Genomic DNA, 15,525 nt, shown 5'->3' with positions numbered 1-15,525 from the left:
CTTGTTATGCAAAAGACTGGTGACCTCATCCTCCCTCCACCACCCCGGTTCCTACGGGGGCAGCTGGGGAGTAAGGCCAAGTGTCTAAGTTGTGTGTGCGTTCTCGTGTTTCTTGTCACCGAGGCCATCGTCAAAAGCGTCCCGTCGGGTTTAAGACTATCACTTTGTGAGGGAAGCTTTCTGGATCATTTCTCACATCAGAGCTGCTGCATCCATCTGAAGTTCAGCCCTGATCTGACTCTCTTTGAATAACTCTACTTTCTTCTTCTAGTTTTAATAATTTGGATATCAAATTAAAGATAACATGTCAAACTGTAAAAAGCAGAACTATCAAACATGATTAATTGTTTATATATTTCATTCTTTTATAGTAAAGTACTTTATACTTCAGATATGCAGATTTTTATCCGAAATGTGCTGCACAAATAAACTTTCTGCGCGGTAAGTGTAAAAAAAGTGCACACTTAAATCTACAACAGTCTGAATGTTGCTCTGCGTGCTTTCTGAAAGAACGGTGGGAGACGTTTGAATAATCAAATAACAAAAGGAGCATCTTCCATCCACATTTATGTAAAAAAAGTCAATAATGATACTAATATTGGCATTTGTCTGAAAAATTGAGCACCAAATACTTCGCCTGGGAGCTAATTAATGCTAATTAGCATGTAAACAGTTGTCAGGTGTTTGAGCGTCCGTATGAATAAAACATGAGTTATTTAGGCAGGTCATCGGCTGGTAGCTGTTTATTACATCACAGCATTCAGCTTGTTAAAATGTTTTACAGCAACATCCCCAGTAATTACAGTCCAATCCAAAGGGGTTTCAATGCTGCTTTTAATCAAGGTCAGAGGACAAAAATATTATGAAGACAACTAGCAGAGCGACTGGGAACGCAATTTATGGTGCAGAGGTGATTTTGTGATGGCTGCTGGAGATGCAGATGATTAGCTGCAAGATTAGATTCGATGCAAACTGATTAGTGCTGAACGACCCCAGTTCGAGCTCGTCATGTAGCTTCAGGGGGGAGATGTTAGTCAGCCCAGTAAGAACGCATTTGGCCTTCATAGAAGACTGCAGCGTCTCCATCTACACCTCTTCTACCCCTTTAGTTTTTTTTGTTTTTGCTTTTATCCGAAGGGTCAAGCTGTCAATCCTGGTTTTGCAAAACAACAGGAAGTTTTGCAAAATTTTGCATTCTTTATTGAATTTAAATTAATTTTGTTTGTGTTGCACACGATCATCACAAATCAGTAGTTCTTGGAAGACAAGCTCTAAAGTTTTTTTTAAACATTGGCAGCTTCACTGTCTGTACGTTCCACAGTCACAGTTCTTTGTCGTGGTCACATTTGTTGATTTGTCATATTTCAACAGAAGAAAATGTTTTATGTGATACATTTTAAGTATAATAACTAAACACTGCTTCTTCCTGCTTTGTTAAGTTATTGTGTTAAAAAAAAAAAAAGAGCAAGAGGGAAAGAAGATTTCAAAGGTGGAAAAGCGTGTTGGAAGGAGGGAGAGAGGAGAGAAGTGCAGGAAATGAGAGTAACTGTCAGCTCAGAAAGAAAAAAAAAAAACACTTGATGTTTATTAAGTCTTGATTAAATGAGATGATGCAACAGACGCCTGGAAAATAAAGCTAAACGTCAAAGTAAAGCGGAGCTCACAGCACTCTGCAGTCATCCACCACCGCTCCCTGAAGACTTCATTATTCCAATTAACCGGCCCCTCCACCACTTGACCCGACCGTCAACATTAGTGATGGAGAACTTTTAAGTGAAACGGATGAACAGCCGCAGCCTCGCCGGCTGATTGTCAGCTACAATCAGAGAGCGGAGGCGAAGAGGAAGAAGAAAAAAGCCAAAACAGAGAAGTATCCTGCTTTTATAAGCTCATTTCTTTTTCTGCTGCACTTATGGTGTGACATTCGTCTTTGTGATGACGTGGCACATTACCATTCATGGCAAACATCTGGATCCGTCTGGGCTTTCAGCTCTTATAATTAGAGCTGAAATGATCACATTTTTTAAGCATCGAACTTATTTCAGATCTGAGTTGTTTTCTTCTTTTCTGTTGAATCTGAAGATATCAGGCTTTATTTGATTTATTTCATTTGCAGAGATTAGGGGGATGAAACGCAGTAACGGGACTCTTTTTTCTTATTTGGAGAAACGATCAGCAGGTACCTCTGTAGGAAGCGAGGGTAAGTCTGACGGTAGGCGAAGCCGGCACGTCGCACTCTGACGTTCTCCAGCAGCCCGAGATACTCCACCTGATGGCGGCAGCGCTCGATCTCGAACAGGAGGGGGGACTTGACATCGTTGGGTTTGATGCAGCGAACGTAGTAGGGCTCCTGGAGGGGAAAGTCATCATCTTAGTCATTCAACTCCAACACTGAATAGTTCTGTTTATCCTTTCTCTGGCAGAAAATAAACCAGGTCCATCTTCAACTCTGACGATCTGACATGATAATATTTGGATTTTACACCATTTCAGCCAAAACCTGTAATTTGAAGACACTCTGGCAGATTGTGAGAAAACTTTTTCATCATTTTCTGATCTGCTGGTTGAGAAAATAGTTATTTGCAGTGATTACAGGGTTTGCCAGTAATTTAGAGAACCAGTCATAAAATGTTTTGACCAAAGCAACCACAGTAAGGACCCTCTGAAAGTGGTTGGTATTTTATCCAATACAGCACATAAAAACATGCTTCAGTCTGCCTGAAGAACATTTTTTTGCGGTTTTAAGTCGAAGTGGTTCTGAGCAGCAGTTCTAGAGTCACCACCTGCCATTTAATACCATTTAACCCCCCCCAACCCCGGCTCCTGACCTTGCAGGCCAAGTTCTCCACCAGTGAGATCATGGAGTTTTTGAAGAGCGTCGCTGCCGTCAGCGGCCGTTTGGTGACCTCAGTGATGCTCAGTTTGCCTTCGGGCCACATCGCCTTCAGCACAGTGTTGGAGCTGGACGCACAGAGAAGAAACATGAAGAGCAGATCGACAGCAACGGGTGTCAAAGACCAACATAAAAGATCAGCATGGAACGGAAGAAGATTTATCTCAAATTCAACAACCTTCTCTTGAAAAAAAAAATTCTGAACTTGAACATGAATTTTTCAACGCAACGCCAATTAATCGAGACTTGGATTGACTCTAGACTGCAATGTCGGTATTTTAAATGTTAAGTTGGCATCGGTGTGAGATGTTTGGAGGTTGAAACACCAGCTGACACTCCTGTTTTTAATTCCAACCCGCATTTATATCAGATATTGAACTTTGGCAGCATCGACATCCAACAACAGCGGCTCTGCAGCTGTGTGTCTGCGTTGTCGGGGGGTCCATGTTTTTGTTTTCTACTGAAGTGCTTTCATAAAATTCATGTCAGGAGACAAGTCAGAAGTCACCAGACCTCACATTTATATTCTGCAGAGGAAAAACAGCAGCGGGCTGAAGAGGGAACGGAGGAGGAGGAGGAGGATAAGAGGCAACTGTGAGGAGATTAGTTGTACTCGTCCTTTGGTGTTCTTTCCATAAGGGTGTCATGTAACCAAAATGCTGTAAGAATACACTGAAATGTGTGTGTGTGTGTGTGTGTGTGTGTGTCACCTGTTGTAGAGCAGTCTCTTGAAGTCCTGGAACAGAGTGTCTTTGTTCTTATCAATAAAGCCCACCACAGAGTACCTGTAAAAAGATGGAGGCCAGTAAATGCACCTTTCTGCTCACACTCACACACCTACGCACACTTTTGTTCCTTCCATACACACCATCCTCCTCCATGTCCTTGACCAATGACATCATAACCATCATTACCTGCAGCCCTGTGGACTGCTGCTGATGTAGGCCAGGCTAACTGAGCCGGTAGAGACGATTGTGCTATATATTGCAGAGAGGTGACGGCCCGCGCTATGAGACGTGAGGTGAGGCCCCCCGCCCGGTCTAAGTGGCTCGGAGATCAATCAAGCCTGACAGCCGGGCCTTAATCCTCGGCCTGAGCCGTCCCCTGGGTGCCGGACACTTAGCCCTCATCGACAGGCTCATCACATTTCCATGAGAGCTCTTTTTAGGAATCTTAGCGTGTGGGATTTATCCATTTGAAATCCGCGTCCTTCGGAGACGGGGGAAGTGGTGCTGTCATTTTCAGGGAACACATCACTGCGTGACTGTAACTGTTTGTGGGTTGTTGTTTTTTTTTTCTTAGCAGTGAAAACGAGTTGTGAATACAACGCTGACACATCATCAGCTTCATTCTGGCCTTTAACGACTCCAGAGGGAAATATCTGACTTTCTCTCTCTCTCTCTCTCAGCCTAAAACAGCTGGACGGCTGAACAATGAGCTGAAACCAACTATAAAAACAAAGAGACCTCAGACTGTGATTGTGATAGTGTACTGATCTTAAAATAGACCACAAAACCATTCACAGTCAAGAAGATTAACCACATTTTGCACCCCCTTTTTTTGCAGGAAACAGTAAACAATAAAAGTAATTCATCAGGAAATTGTCAGCCAGTCAGTCAGGTTCTTTTGTCATCACCTCAGTTTGCCAAATTAGAAAAGCAAAACAGCACACAGGCTCCACAGCTTCTAAATCTGACTGGAAGAAAAGTGTTTGAATGTTAGGTTAATGTTAATGAATGTTATGTAAAATGAAAAATCCCTGAGTGAACACGAGAGAATTTTTTTTTTTTTTTTTGTGGTCGGTATCAGCAAAAAGAATAAAAAAATAAATAAATAAATAAATCTAAAATATTTTCCTTTCACTTCTTTCATTAAAAGGAATTTAATTTCTCACTTCCTCTGTGGGTGAGGGGGTTGTTTTCAAAAAAAAAAAAAAAAAATGGCTTTTTGGAGCTGCTGTTTTTATTTCAGGAGATCTTTGTGCATCAGGCTGTAAAACACTGATTGGCTGACGTGTTCTTGTAAATCTAGAGATCAAAGTAATGCAGAGAGGTGTTGGCTGGTGGCAAATACAGGAAAGTGGGTTATGAAAAAAGAATTGTAGCCAGAGAGCGAAGAAGTGATGTTTCCAGGTCGCTCCGACCGGCATCGAGTTATATTTAAGAACCCAAAACCTCAATTTGACCCCGAGATGGAGCCAAAAGTGCAGGACAGTCGGGACCTCTGAGCCATGAATATGGAAAGACGTACAAATGCGGAAAAGGAGGATGAATCATCGCTAAAAGCTTTTGCTGAATAAATAAAAACTCAGATACTCACACCACGTCTCCGGCGTAATGCCTGATGCGAAAGTCTCTGTCAAACTCCAGATTCTTATCGGTGGGCGAGAGCTGCAGAGAAAGAGACGGAGCAAAAGTTTTAGTCAAAGAAAAGACGTTCATCTGGAAAAGGGACGACAGTGTTGGTGTCTCCCTCTCTTTTTTCTTTTCTTTTTTCTTCAATACATTTCAAACTAACTGAATTAAACAAACTCTCCAAAATCTGAATGAATGTGACACTCTGATAGTAAATATTTTTATTTCCTTCTGGTTAAACTTTCTCTTTATTATATCAGTGTAGGATCAATGTGCTCATAAATCAAAGCCCCTCCCTAAAAGTCCAGATGTGTAGCTCTCCCACATCAGGACGGATCCTCCAGACAGTCTTAAATATAAATAAACGCTCAGCTGAACGTCACATTGTCCCGCCCCATCAATCAAACTGGAAACGCAGAGATGTTAAATCTGCTGCAACGGAGCAGAAAGTTACACCAGCAGTAACGCAGTGAGGGTGGATCAGTATTAACAGAGAAAGAAGCTGAAAAGAAATTAAATCCATCAAAGGTGAGACAGAGGTTGAGGAGGAGAAACGATTATGATGCGATGGGAAGAGACGTGTGTGTGACACCGATGGCTGTATGTAGGCCATTTTACTGCAGCCCTGCAAAATCTGATGAGGCTTCTCATTTCAGGAGACAAGAGCTGGAGATGGAGAGCAGAGATGTGTGTGTGTGTCTGTGAGAGAGATATTCACTGACGATGGTATTACTCTGACATCGGAGATTAGAGAGAGACATCATGAGCTCTCATAGCGATCTCAGGAAGAGCAGCACAGGAAGCAGAGAACTTGAATGATCTGCTTTGTGTTGTGTGTTCATTTTACTGTCGATGTCGATCTGAGATGTCAGAAACGAATTAAAAAAAAAACTAAAACCAAGCAGCAGAAGCAAAATGAACTTTTAGAGCTTCACCGGTACGTTCTTCCTCTCAGACTGACGGAACATTCTCACACACACTCTGAACTCTCAGACAATAAACCAGACAAAGGAAGAAGGAACAGTCTCATTTGAGAGGAAACAATTCAAACACACACTTTAAAAAAACAAAACAAAAACAAAAAAAAGTCCAGCACCTGAATCAAAACCACCAAAGTAAATCTCTGACAGATCTGAGTGGAAATCCTCAGCGAAATCAGAAAACTATTTAGCTCTCCGCCAGCTGAAGCACCTGAATCACACGTCGCCAACCAAGACGTGCACAGCAAACAAAGGAGAGAAAAGATGAGTTAGTTAGCAGCTCTTTCTGAAGAAATACCACTTTGCATCATTTAGTGCTTCACATAAGCTCTTAATGCTCCAGATCTTCATTTTAATCCCGTCTGGACTCTCCCTGTGGGCAGAATCAACCAAAGTCTTCCAGCTGTATAAAGTCTAGCACATAATCTATTTGGAAATTCAAAACACACACTTTTCAGGGGGTAAATAGAGGCAACGCATACATGAGCGCACACTAACGCTAACACAAGCAGAGCAGACAGATAAACAGATGCACTATCAGACAGACAGACTGCATCTGCTGGAAGCCACGCTGTCCCCCATCCATCACAATCAGTCACACTCAGTCACACACACACGCACAAACAAACACATGTGAACTATGCGCACACACAAACCAGACAAACACATCTTGGCAACTTTATTATTAGCACCTCCTCTGTGTTTGGGATTCGGCCTAATGTTAAGAGCGAGGGTGTGTGTTTGTGTGTGAGGGGAAAATAACAGAAGCCGCACAAGGTCAGAATAATGAGAAGGAGAAATCTGACCTCCAGGAAGAGAGGGAGCAGAAATAAACGGACAAATTTAACAATCTAAAGAAATGTAACAGACAAAAATATATTTATTATTACAAATAAACATTCACATAATTAAACATTATAAACTGGCCAAGGTCTTCCAGTTTTGGGCATCCAACAGAATCCAAATCAGTTTCTACAATTAAGAATATCATAAACAAGTTGCAGGCAGAGAATACGTTATTATTAATCCAACGGAATAATGGCTCCAGTTCTACTACTAACTTTTATTTTGAAGTTAATTCAGTGATAAGGCTTCCTCTCTATAAGCAGATTAATTAAGCAGGTAGGAAAACGTTTTCAGGCGAACCGGCGAACACAGAAGGAGGCGAGGAAGGAAACAAAGAGCGACGAGGATGAGGGCATGTTAGCTTTCAATCTAATAAATAAAATAAAGACAAAGGCAGAGCTCAGCAGGCGAGGGCGGTGTGGGGGGGGGGGGTGCAACATTTAAATCAGAGAGAGCTTCAGAGGGAAGCTGTGAACAGGAGGACCGAGGTAACAGGTAAACTAACGGGAACACTTCTAACCTTCTTTTATTGTGACGCAGCTTAAGATTCTGCTTGTAAAAAAAAAAAAAATCTTCCCGTGCAGACTGAGCTGACTGACTCTCGTCTTTTCTTTTTGTTGTCCGCTTGCATAGATAGTTGTGGCACTCCCAGTAAAAAGAGAACTCCCTCCTCCATCCAGCCCCTCCCTGCCCTCCACTTGTCTCCTTGCAGCACCTTCTGCTATCACTTTTCCAGGGATCCCTGTTTGCCACCTGTGCCCCGCCGCTCCCTCCCGCCTCTGGACGACAGCGCCATCTACGAGCTTACGAGCCAAGCCTCCCGATGAGCGGCGCCTTGACTGTCTCCAAACCTGTCAACGACTCACAGTGGGTACGGCGGGAGCAAATCCAGACAGCAGATGAGGAGAGGGATTTTGCGTTTCATGCCCAATGCACTGAGTGGCAGCTGTCAGGGTATTAAAGCATGGAGTCTGGAGCTACATCCTCCCGTTAGACAGACACACACAGGAGTACATCTCCTGTGCAGACCTGATACTGGACTTTATGGAGGAGACAATCAATTACACTCCTTAGTGTGTCCTTGCTGCTGTGGCTGCTGACCTTCTGCCTCCCTGCAGCTAAAGACCTCAGCGATTAGCATCACCGACACATGGCCCGGGAAAGCTTTACCGCTTAGCACAGCCCCCCTGCATGCATTCATACATGTGGCAGCAGGTGGAGGACACACACACATGCACACATCACATCCTGTTAGTAAGCTGCACCTGTATAGGCCATGTGTGGAGAAAGTGGTGAGCGGGAGAAGGTGAAAAGGAGAAAAAAAAAAAAATGGGCGGAGGAAGTGAAGACAACAGAGAGGTGTCGAGGGAATGATTGTGAAAGAGAGAAAAATGAAAAATAAAGAGGAGGGAGGGGCGCGATGGCTGATCTAGCAGGAATTAATGTGTCAGCAAGTGATTAAACGCAGCCGACGATATCAAAGCAGAGCTCAGTGAGGAGGACTAATACGGCAAAGCAGAGACAAAAGGCACGACCAAGGAAAGCAGTGTGGCCCTCCTCAGATTCCTGCTGACGAGAGAAATGAAACGGAACCACAGCAAAAGACTGTTGATAAAAATGGACACCGCTTGTGTCAAACAATCAGGATAAAGGTCATTTCCAAAGCTCACTCCTCCGAATAACAAATAACATTATGTAACACCCACTTGACTGTAACATTAAATTTCCCATTCTTGAAACCAGAACGACGAGATGAGGCCTGCTAGAGTAAAGCTCCACGGAGCCGGGCGATAATTCTCTGTTGTTTCAGAACAGAAGAACAGCAGCAGGAGACGGAAATGGAAAGATGCAGCAGACACAAAACCAAATCAACCGTCTCGTTCTAGACAGCCTCTTCCACGGGGACGCTGCAGCGTCAATGTACAGCTGGAGTGATGCGATGCTGATATTCAGCGAAAAAGCTCTTTGGCACAAAGGGGAGCGTTCTATTCAGTCAATAAGACCATAAACATTGAAGAAAAATAAACACTTCGATTGGATCTGGTGCAGCAACCTAAAAATAGATTTTAAAGATGAATGACTCAAGTAAACAAATACGCAAGATAGCTGGCAGTAGGTCAGCGAGGGAGAGACTGTTTTGAGTTTATGATGGAAAACAGCAGCAGACAGTTGGATTTTGCTGCATCAATGCACAAGCCAAAAATAAAAAATAAAAAAGAAGCATGATATTAAAGCATTTCCCTTCAGCTAAGACATCTCTGTAAACAAGCCTGTGGCTCTCATGCATCAAAGGCCCCTGATTAATTCATAACAAGGCTGAGAAACCTCCAAGGCAATAAAAAGAATTTATCATCAGCAGACTGCAAAGAAACATGACATATGGAGAAGTCACACCAGGCTGCATCTGTTACCGATAGAAACTTCCCGACTTCTAATCTGTTACCAGATCTTTTCAGGGATGTGGCGACATGATTGTGCATTTATGTACGGGCCCTGTGCACGGACGCCTGAAACGTAAAGTCGCTGTGCACGCGCAGTAAATTGTGAATGAACGAGGAAGGGCGAAGGCAAACGTGTGTGCTGGTAGACAGCAAAGGTAGGCAACAGAGCGAATACCGTCTGGCATCAAGCTGCCAATACTGGAGAGGAGAGCGAGAACACCAGCAGACACACAGGACAGATTGTGTTACTGAACATTCCTGGAATAGATCTCTGACTCAGCTTCTTCTTCTCCCTCCTCATCTGAGAACATTCGATCGATCGGTGAGAGATGGCTGTTGGCGGGACTCGGGGTTCCTTCCTTTATCTTAGAAACAACAGTCTTCTGCTTCACAAAGTGACATGAGAGGCTTTAATCTTGTGCCAAACCATTTTATAAGGTAAGGTTTCTTTTTGTTTTCCTCTAAATGAAAGAGCCCCTTTCAAAGTATTCTGGCTGGTTTATAGAAAATCCTCATTTGGTGAACATATATTTTTATTACTGGTGTGAAGTCCTGAGTTGAGGACTGGTGTTTTGTGAGAGCACACTGGCCTTGACCTTTGACCTTTAGATTAATAGGTTCATCCTTAAATTCAGGTGGACATCCATACCAAATGTGAAGAGCTTTTGCGTTCACAAAGCTGAACCAACATTATGTAAGACATTGCTGACCTTTGACACCAAATTCCAAAGCTCTTCAACCTGAGCCCTCGTAGATGTTTGTGCCAAATATCAAAAAGTTCCCTCAAGAAGGGGGCAGGTGGCTCAGTTAAGATGATTCATTTAATTTAATACGACTGTGCAAACTTTCCCCAGAAACTTGAAAGCTGCCGTCCCCAAATTACACCACACATTAAGAAGAAGACTTTTCCGGTCAAACGCTGACAACTTATTTGATCACCTCTCAAACTTATGAAATGTGGATTAATGAAGCTTTGAAACGGCACTAATTCATGTGCTTTGACAAATAATGTGTGCTGTATCTCTAGACTGGGCTTGCTCTCGAGTTTCACGTCCTCTCACATTTAATTCCCGCTCTATCACGGCCGCTCTTCTCTCTCACTTCACCTCCACGCTCTCAGAGATGTGAGCTACACGGCTACAGAGCAAGTCTGCAGATCCTGCACAGACTTTGCAGCCTCAAAGCCTTGTAATTTTCCAGAAATTTCCCATTTGCATCACGAGTGCAGGTTAAGATGTCTATTTCAGGTCATACTAATATTCAGACATACTCCTCTCTTTTTTAGCTTTAGCTGAAAGTAAACCACTTATCTCAAGGTTGTTCTGTGCTCCTCTTCTCTTTTATCTAAATCCACATGAAAGTAGTAAGAAAAAGAAAATAAATTAAACCTGCATCAGAAACGCAAAGTGAATAACAATGAAATCTGCTGTTTGGTAGCTTTTCTTTAAATAGTGAAAGGAATCTTCTGTTTGTGTGTGTTTTCAGTACTGTGAAGAGTATCTTACTTTAATGACTGCAACTATTACTCTGACCACTGAGTGGTGCTGAGAACAAAACCAGAAAGACCTGCTGCTACACCTCCAGGTAAAAACTGAAACTAAAATTAATCAGTCACCATAAAAGACAGAACAGGAGCCAAACCTGGAAATGAAAAGAGTTTTGTGTGTGCGCTGAACCTCGGATAGTTCTTCCACTCCGACAGTGACACAAAAACACAGCTTTGAATCACACCTACGTATGAATCAGCGCTCTTTTACTCTCCGCTTTCCAACATAACGATGAGCGATCAATTTAAAATAAAGGAGACAGTCTGCATGTGAGAGTCTGACGTCAAAGTTTAAAAAAGCAGGTCTATCCATAAATAACTCAGCATGTGTCGAGTAGATACAACTGTGTCTGTCTAAAGATGTTCGGGGACACGTTGTCACAACAAGCAGCATGTTTGCTTTAACTATGTGAACGAACGTCGGCCTTTTTTTTGTCCCAGTAATACATCTGCAACGATTCACTTCAGGGGCCGATCTGTGGATCTCATGGTGCGGCCAAGTGCTTTTTAAATAGAATAATGGTAATATAAATGCTAATGCATGCTATCTATCCCTTCCAAATAAAATACCCCGGAGATCTCCAAAAGCCCTCCAACAATTCTCACTACTTCCTCCATTATGTTAATGTTGCCCGGCAACAGGACTCCAGACGGTACAGGAAGAAAAGATCCCGGGCTAATATTGATTCATGACAGTTCTGGTTCCAGGAAGTAACAGCTGGATCGCTGTACTTTCCAAAGCCTTCATTTTACATGTGTGGCTGCCAGCAGAGCAGGTCAGGAGGGCAGCAGAAGGGCAGCAGCAGGGAGGGATGGGGCAGGGGAGCGGCGGTGGGGGGGGCGGATATTGACTCCAAGATGATAGAGAGAAGTGGAGCATCTCCAATCAATATGCCCTGCAGCACAGCACATCCCAGATTCAACCTTGGCTTCCTCACTTCTTTCACCGGGACACAGAAGCTGCTCTTTCTTCCATCACATGGGAACGCGCGGCTGACACAGATCCTCATTTGGCAGCCTGCGACGATGTGCTTCTTTTATCTACATTGGCCATGAACACACACACATTCGCCGACCACTTGTCATCGTTCAGTTTCACCGCATCACCTTTACCCCAGTTCTGCGTCTCTGCTTGGTTTTCCTCATTAATTGTAAATACGGCCCCCTCCGTCTCCGGACGCTTCCATTGGCTGCCAGTGACATCACTCGTGCAAAGTGTTGAGTCAGACTCCCCGACCACCTTTCTCTGACGGCTGATGCCCCCTTGTGTCTGGAGAGAAAAACTGCAGCCAGCTAAATAAAAACGCTTAGATCATGAGCTGACCCCCCCAAACTGAGTTTAACGTGTCAAACATCAGAGACGCTGAAACACGCCGACCCCAGATCAGTGACGACAGCCGGCTCTCGCTCCATCCAGCGCCGCCTGATGCCACGCACCAAACGCTGATGTCAGATTAAATTGGATTATGAATCGTCTGCTCGCACAGGACATTAGAGTGAATTAGATTGTAAGGCTTCCTGATTATTCAACAGGATCATGTTCGCCTCTTCCTCTGGCACTAATGGTTACTTACAGGCTGCTGTAATCTGCCCTCCTGTGTTCTCAGGTTACCGCAGTCACATCCTGAAGTAGTGCTCATTTTTAAACTGGACTTTGTGGATTATTGATCTTGTATGATGAAACCCAACGATGCCATGATAATGTCATTTATCCGTTTTTATTTTTACAAATCTAAATAATTGAAGCTGGTGCACTCAGAAAAAGTGAAAGGAAATATGAGAACAAGGACGATGTGCGACACGGGGCCGACTGAGCTGACGAAGACAGCTATTCGTTTGAAGTCGTGCACTCAAAATTAGTCCACGTCAAAATAGTAAGACTGGGAAAGGCTCTATTACAGGAGAAGCTACAACCACAAAGTGGCGCTATGGTTGGTGCGGCTCTGAGTCAGATGTATATTTAGTGTTTCCTACCTTGCGGCTGGTGTAGTGGGCGTGTTTGGCCAGCTTGCCGTTGAGTCCCTGGAGGAAAACCTCATCTGTGACTTTGCCCACGTTCATACAGGCCTCATCCAGAACAGAGAAGATGCCCTTGTGCTGCTGCTCCACCAAGTCCACGATGATCTGGTTATTGAAGTAATCAATCTGAGAGTGGGAGGAGGGATGACAAAAGCATCAAAAAAGGTGTATTTGAAGAATATAAGTAAAGCTGTGTGGCAATAAAAATGAAAATGGCGTCTTTCATACGTGCTTCCAGGGGATGCCCTCTCTCTGATACTCTTCCTGTTCCTGCTTCAGCACCAGCTGGATGAACAGCTGCTGCAACTTTTCATTACAGTAGTTGATGCAGAACTGTTCAAAGCTGCAGCACAAAGACACAGAGAGGACCGAGTGTCATCCTAATGTTGAATTAAGAAACCGTCAAATATGACTTCATTATTACGGAGATGTGCAGATGGATAGTTCTGTTTCATTCAAACCTGTTGTTCTGGAAAATCTCAAACCCGTAGATGTCCAGCACCCCGATGACCGTGTTCTTCCCGTGGACCCTGGCGTCGTAGTTCTTCACCTCGATGATGTCATTGATCCGTCCCACGATCCAGCAGAACAGACGCTCGTACATGGCCTGAGGGGCGACAAAACACGTCACGTCAGAAGAGCAGACTCATTTAGCTGCCAGCTGGTGAGGATACGCCTTGCTCGAGGGCACAGAGCGGTCTACCACACAAACACAGAGCAATAGCTGGGAGTTAAATGTCAAAATATCAGTGAGTCAGACTTAGTTTCACAGTCCGGAGCTGCCTACATACATCGCTTCCTCCACAGCCTCTGCCCAGAGTCACAACACTGTGACTCACGCTCGTGTGAATCAGTGTGAAAAAAAAAAAAAAAGCGCCAAGTGAAATGTCACAACTCTCTCCCAGAGTCGGCGGGACACTGTTGCTCATTTCTATTTCTCTTTTCTTTTTTTCTTTTTTTTTACCCTCCTCTCTGCAGCCCACGGATAACAAACAACACTTTGTTTATTTTTCCTGCAGTAACCTTGGCCAGGGCGTCCCGTCCGTAGCTGGCCTCTTGTTCCGTATGCTGCTTTTCAATGACGTCTCGGCCCGTAGCCACGGTGCGGTATAGCAGGGCCTTCTCCACGTTCTCCTCCTTGGTGGACAGAAGCTCCCGGAGCACAGACACCAACTTTGTGTTCTCTATCAAGGTCACGTCACCGTCCACCCCGAACGTCAGGTTCCCCTGGAGAGAGAGTTTGACTGAAGTTAGATGTGAGGACTCAGAATACGTCTGTGTATTCTTAACACTGTGCACTTAGCTAGGTCCTGCAAACGACTTCCCATAAAAGCACAATTTCCACATAGTGATTTATTTGATTAGTTAAATTTGGTAATGTCAGCAGGCTGAGAGCTTCCAAGGTGAAACCTCATAATTAACGTACTGACAAGAGCATATGTGGATTTCTCACAGTGAGAAGATTCTCTGAAAGCTCTAATTTATACGTGGTGAGACAGGAGACAGTCTTTAATTGGTAAACTCCCAGTTAATTAGCTTTCATTGTAATTATTGCTAACGTATCTGATGCAGTGCGCAGCAGTTGAGCTGAAAAAATACCAAATTTGTCTCCAGGCAAACACACAATTCAGCTTTAATGGAAAAATTCAGTTTACTGCAATGACTAAATAATGAACAAATGTTTGTTTGGGTTTAAAGTAGGCTTTTTCAGGGAAATTTCCCGGGAAGTGAACGCCTGCTGACAAAGAACTGCTTCTATTTGGCCTTTAATTAGCACCAAACTGCTGGACACTTCACACTTCACAGTGATAACGACTAAATCCGTAAACATACAGATGGATTTCCAACTCCTTGGCAGAGACACTATCTCACACACATCTGTCTGAAATCTGGACACAGATCTCCGGCACAGGCCTGCAGCCGGAGGAAGGAATGAACAGGGGAATCTGTGTTATCAGGTATTACCAGATGTAGGATGGCAGCCAGGATCTTGTAGACCGTCTGAATCTCGTCGCCCGTGAAACCGATCACTTTCATGGCATCAGCTACGGCTTTGAAATCAGCCCCATCGTTGATGCAGGACTGGAGGAGAAAAAAAAGGAGGGGGGTGGCAAATTACTGAAAGTTTCCAAAAGCAGACCGGCCCCTTTCCCTTTCAGTTTATATCAGATAAACTATGTGCTGATCCGTGATGTCTGGCTGTAGCGCCGCCGCCGCCGCCGCAGCTGTTTGGATGTATCGTGTTCCGTGACGCCGGGCTGTTTGTTGTTTTGTTCCTCCTCATCAAAGCTCATGCAAAGACAGCAGAGCTCAGCGGAGGACCAACACCCATGTGGAATAAAGACAGTCAGCTTGCAGAACGCAACACACTCTACGAGTTGTGTGTTTAATGGCCAGATGTTTGTACGCTGCGGTTTTTCATGCACGCATATTTAGCTAAATGTTT

The 15,525-nt window shown here is 43.9% G+C and overlaps 1 protein-coding gene across 2 annotated transcripts in view; it reads right to left on the bottom strand.

Annotated features, from left to right (window-relative positions):
- myo1d (myosin 1D) overlaps nt 1-15,525 on the bottom strand; it is a 66,102-nt gene that overhangs the window by 34,894 nt on the left and 15,683 nt on the right. For both annotated transcript variants that reach the window (XM_029528506.1, XM_029528505.1), the window contains exons 7-15: nt 15,045-15,161; nt 14,103-14,306; nt 13,541-13,686; nt 13,308-13,422; nt 13,035-13,205; nt 5,213-5,283; nt 3,604-3,678; nt 2,829-2,961; nt 2,184-2,350 (exon numbers count right to left, since the gene is read on the bottom strand). In XM_029528506.1, the coding sequence (XP_029384366.1) occupies nt 2,184-2,350; nt 2,829-2,961; nt 3,604-3,678; nt 5,213-5,283; nt 13,035-13,205; nt 13,308-13,422; nt 13,541-13,686; nt 14,103-14,306; nt 15,045-15,161 (1,199 nt within the window). The remainder of the gene's footprint in view (nt 1-2,183; nt 2,351-2,828; nt 2,962-3,603; nt 3,679-5,212; nt 5,284-13,034; nt 13,206-13,307; nt 13,423-13,540; nt 13,687-14,102; nt 14,307-15,044; nt 15,162-15,525) is intronic.

Source organism: Echeneis naucrates, chromosome 19 (assembly GCF_900963305.1).
Source record: "Echeneis naucrates chromosome 19, fEcheNa1.1, whole genome shotgun sequence".
In the NCBI taxonomy this organism is placed as follows: domain Eukaryota; kingdom Metazoa; phylum Chordata; class Actinopteri; order Carangiformes; family Echeneidae; genus Echeneis; species Echeneis naucrates.
The sequence above is the reverse complement of the archived record's forward strand: the minus strand, read 5'-3'. Positions and strand labels throughout refer to the sequence as shown.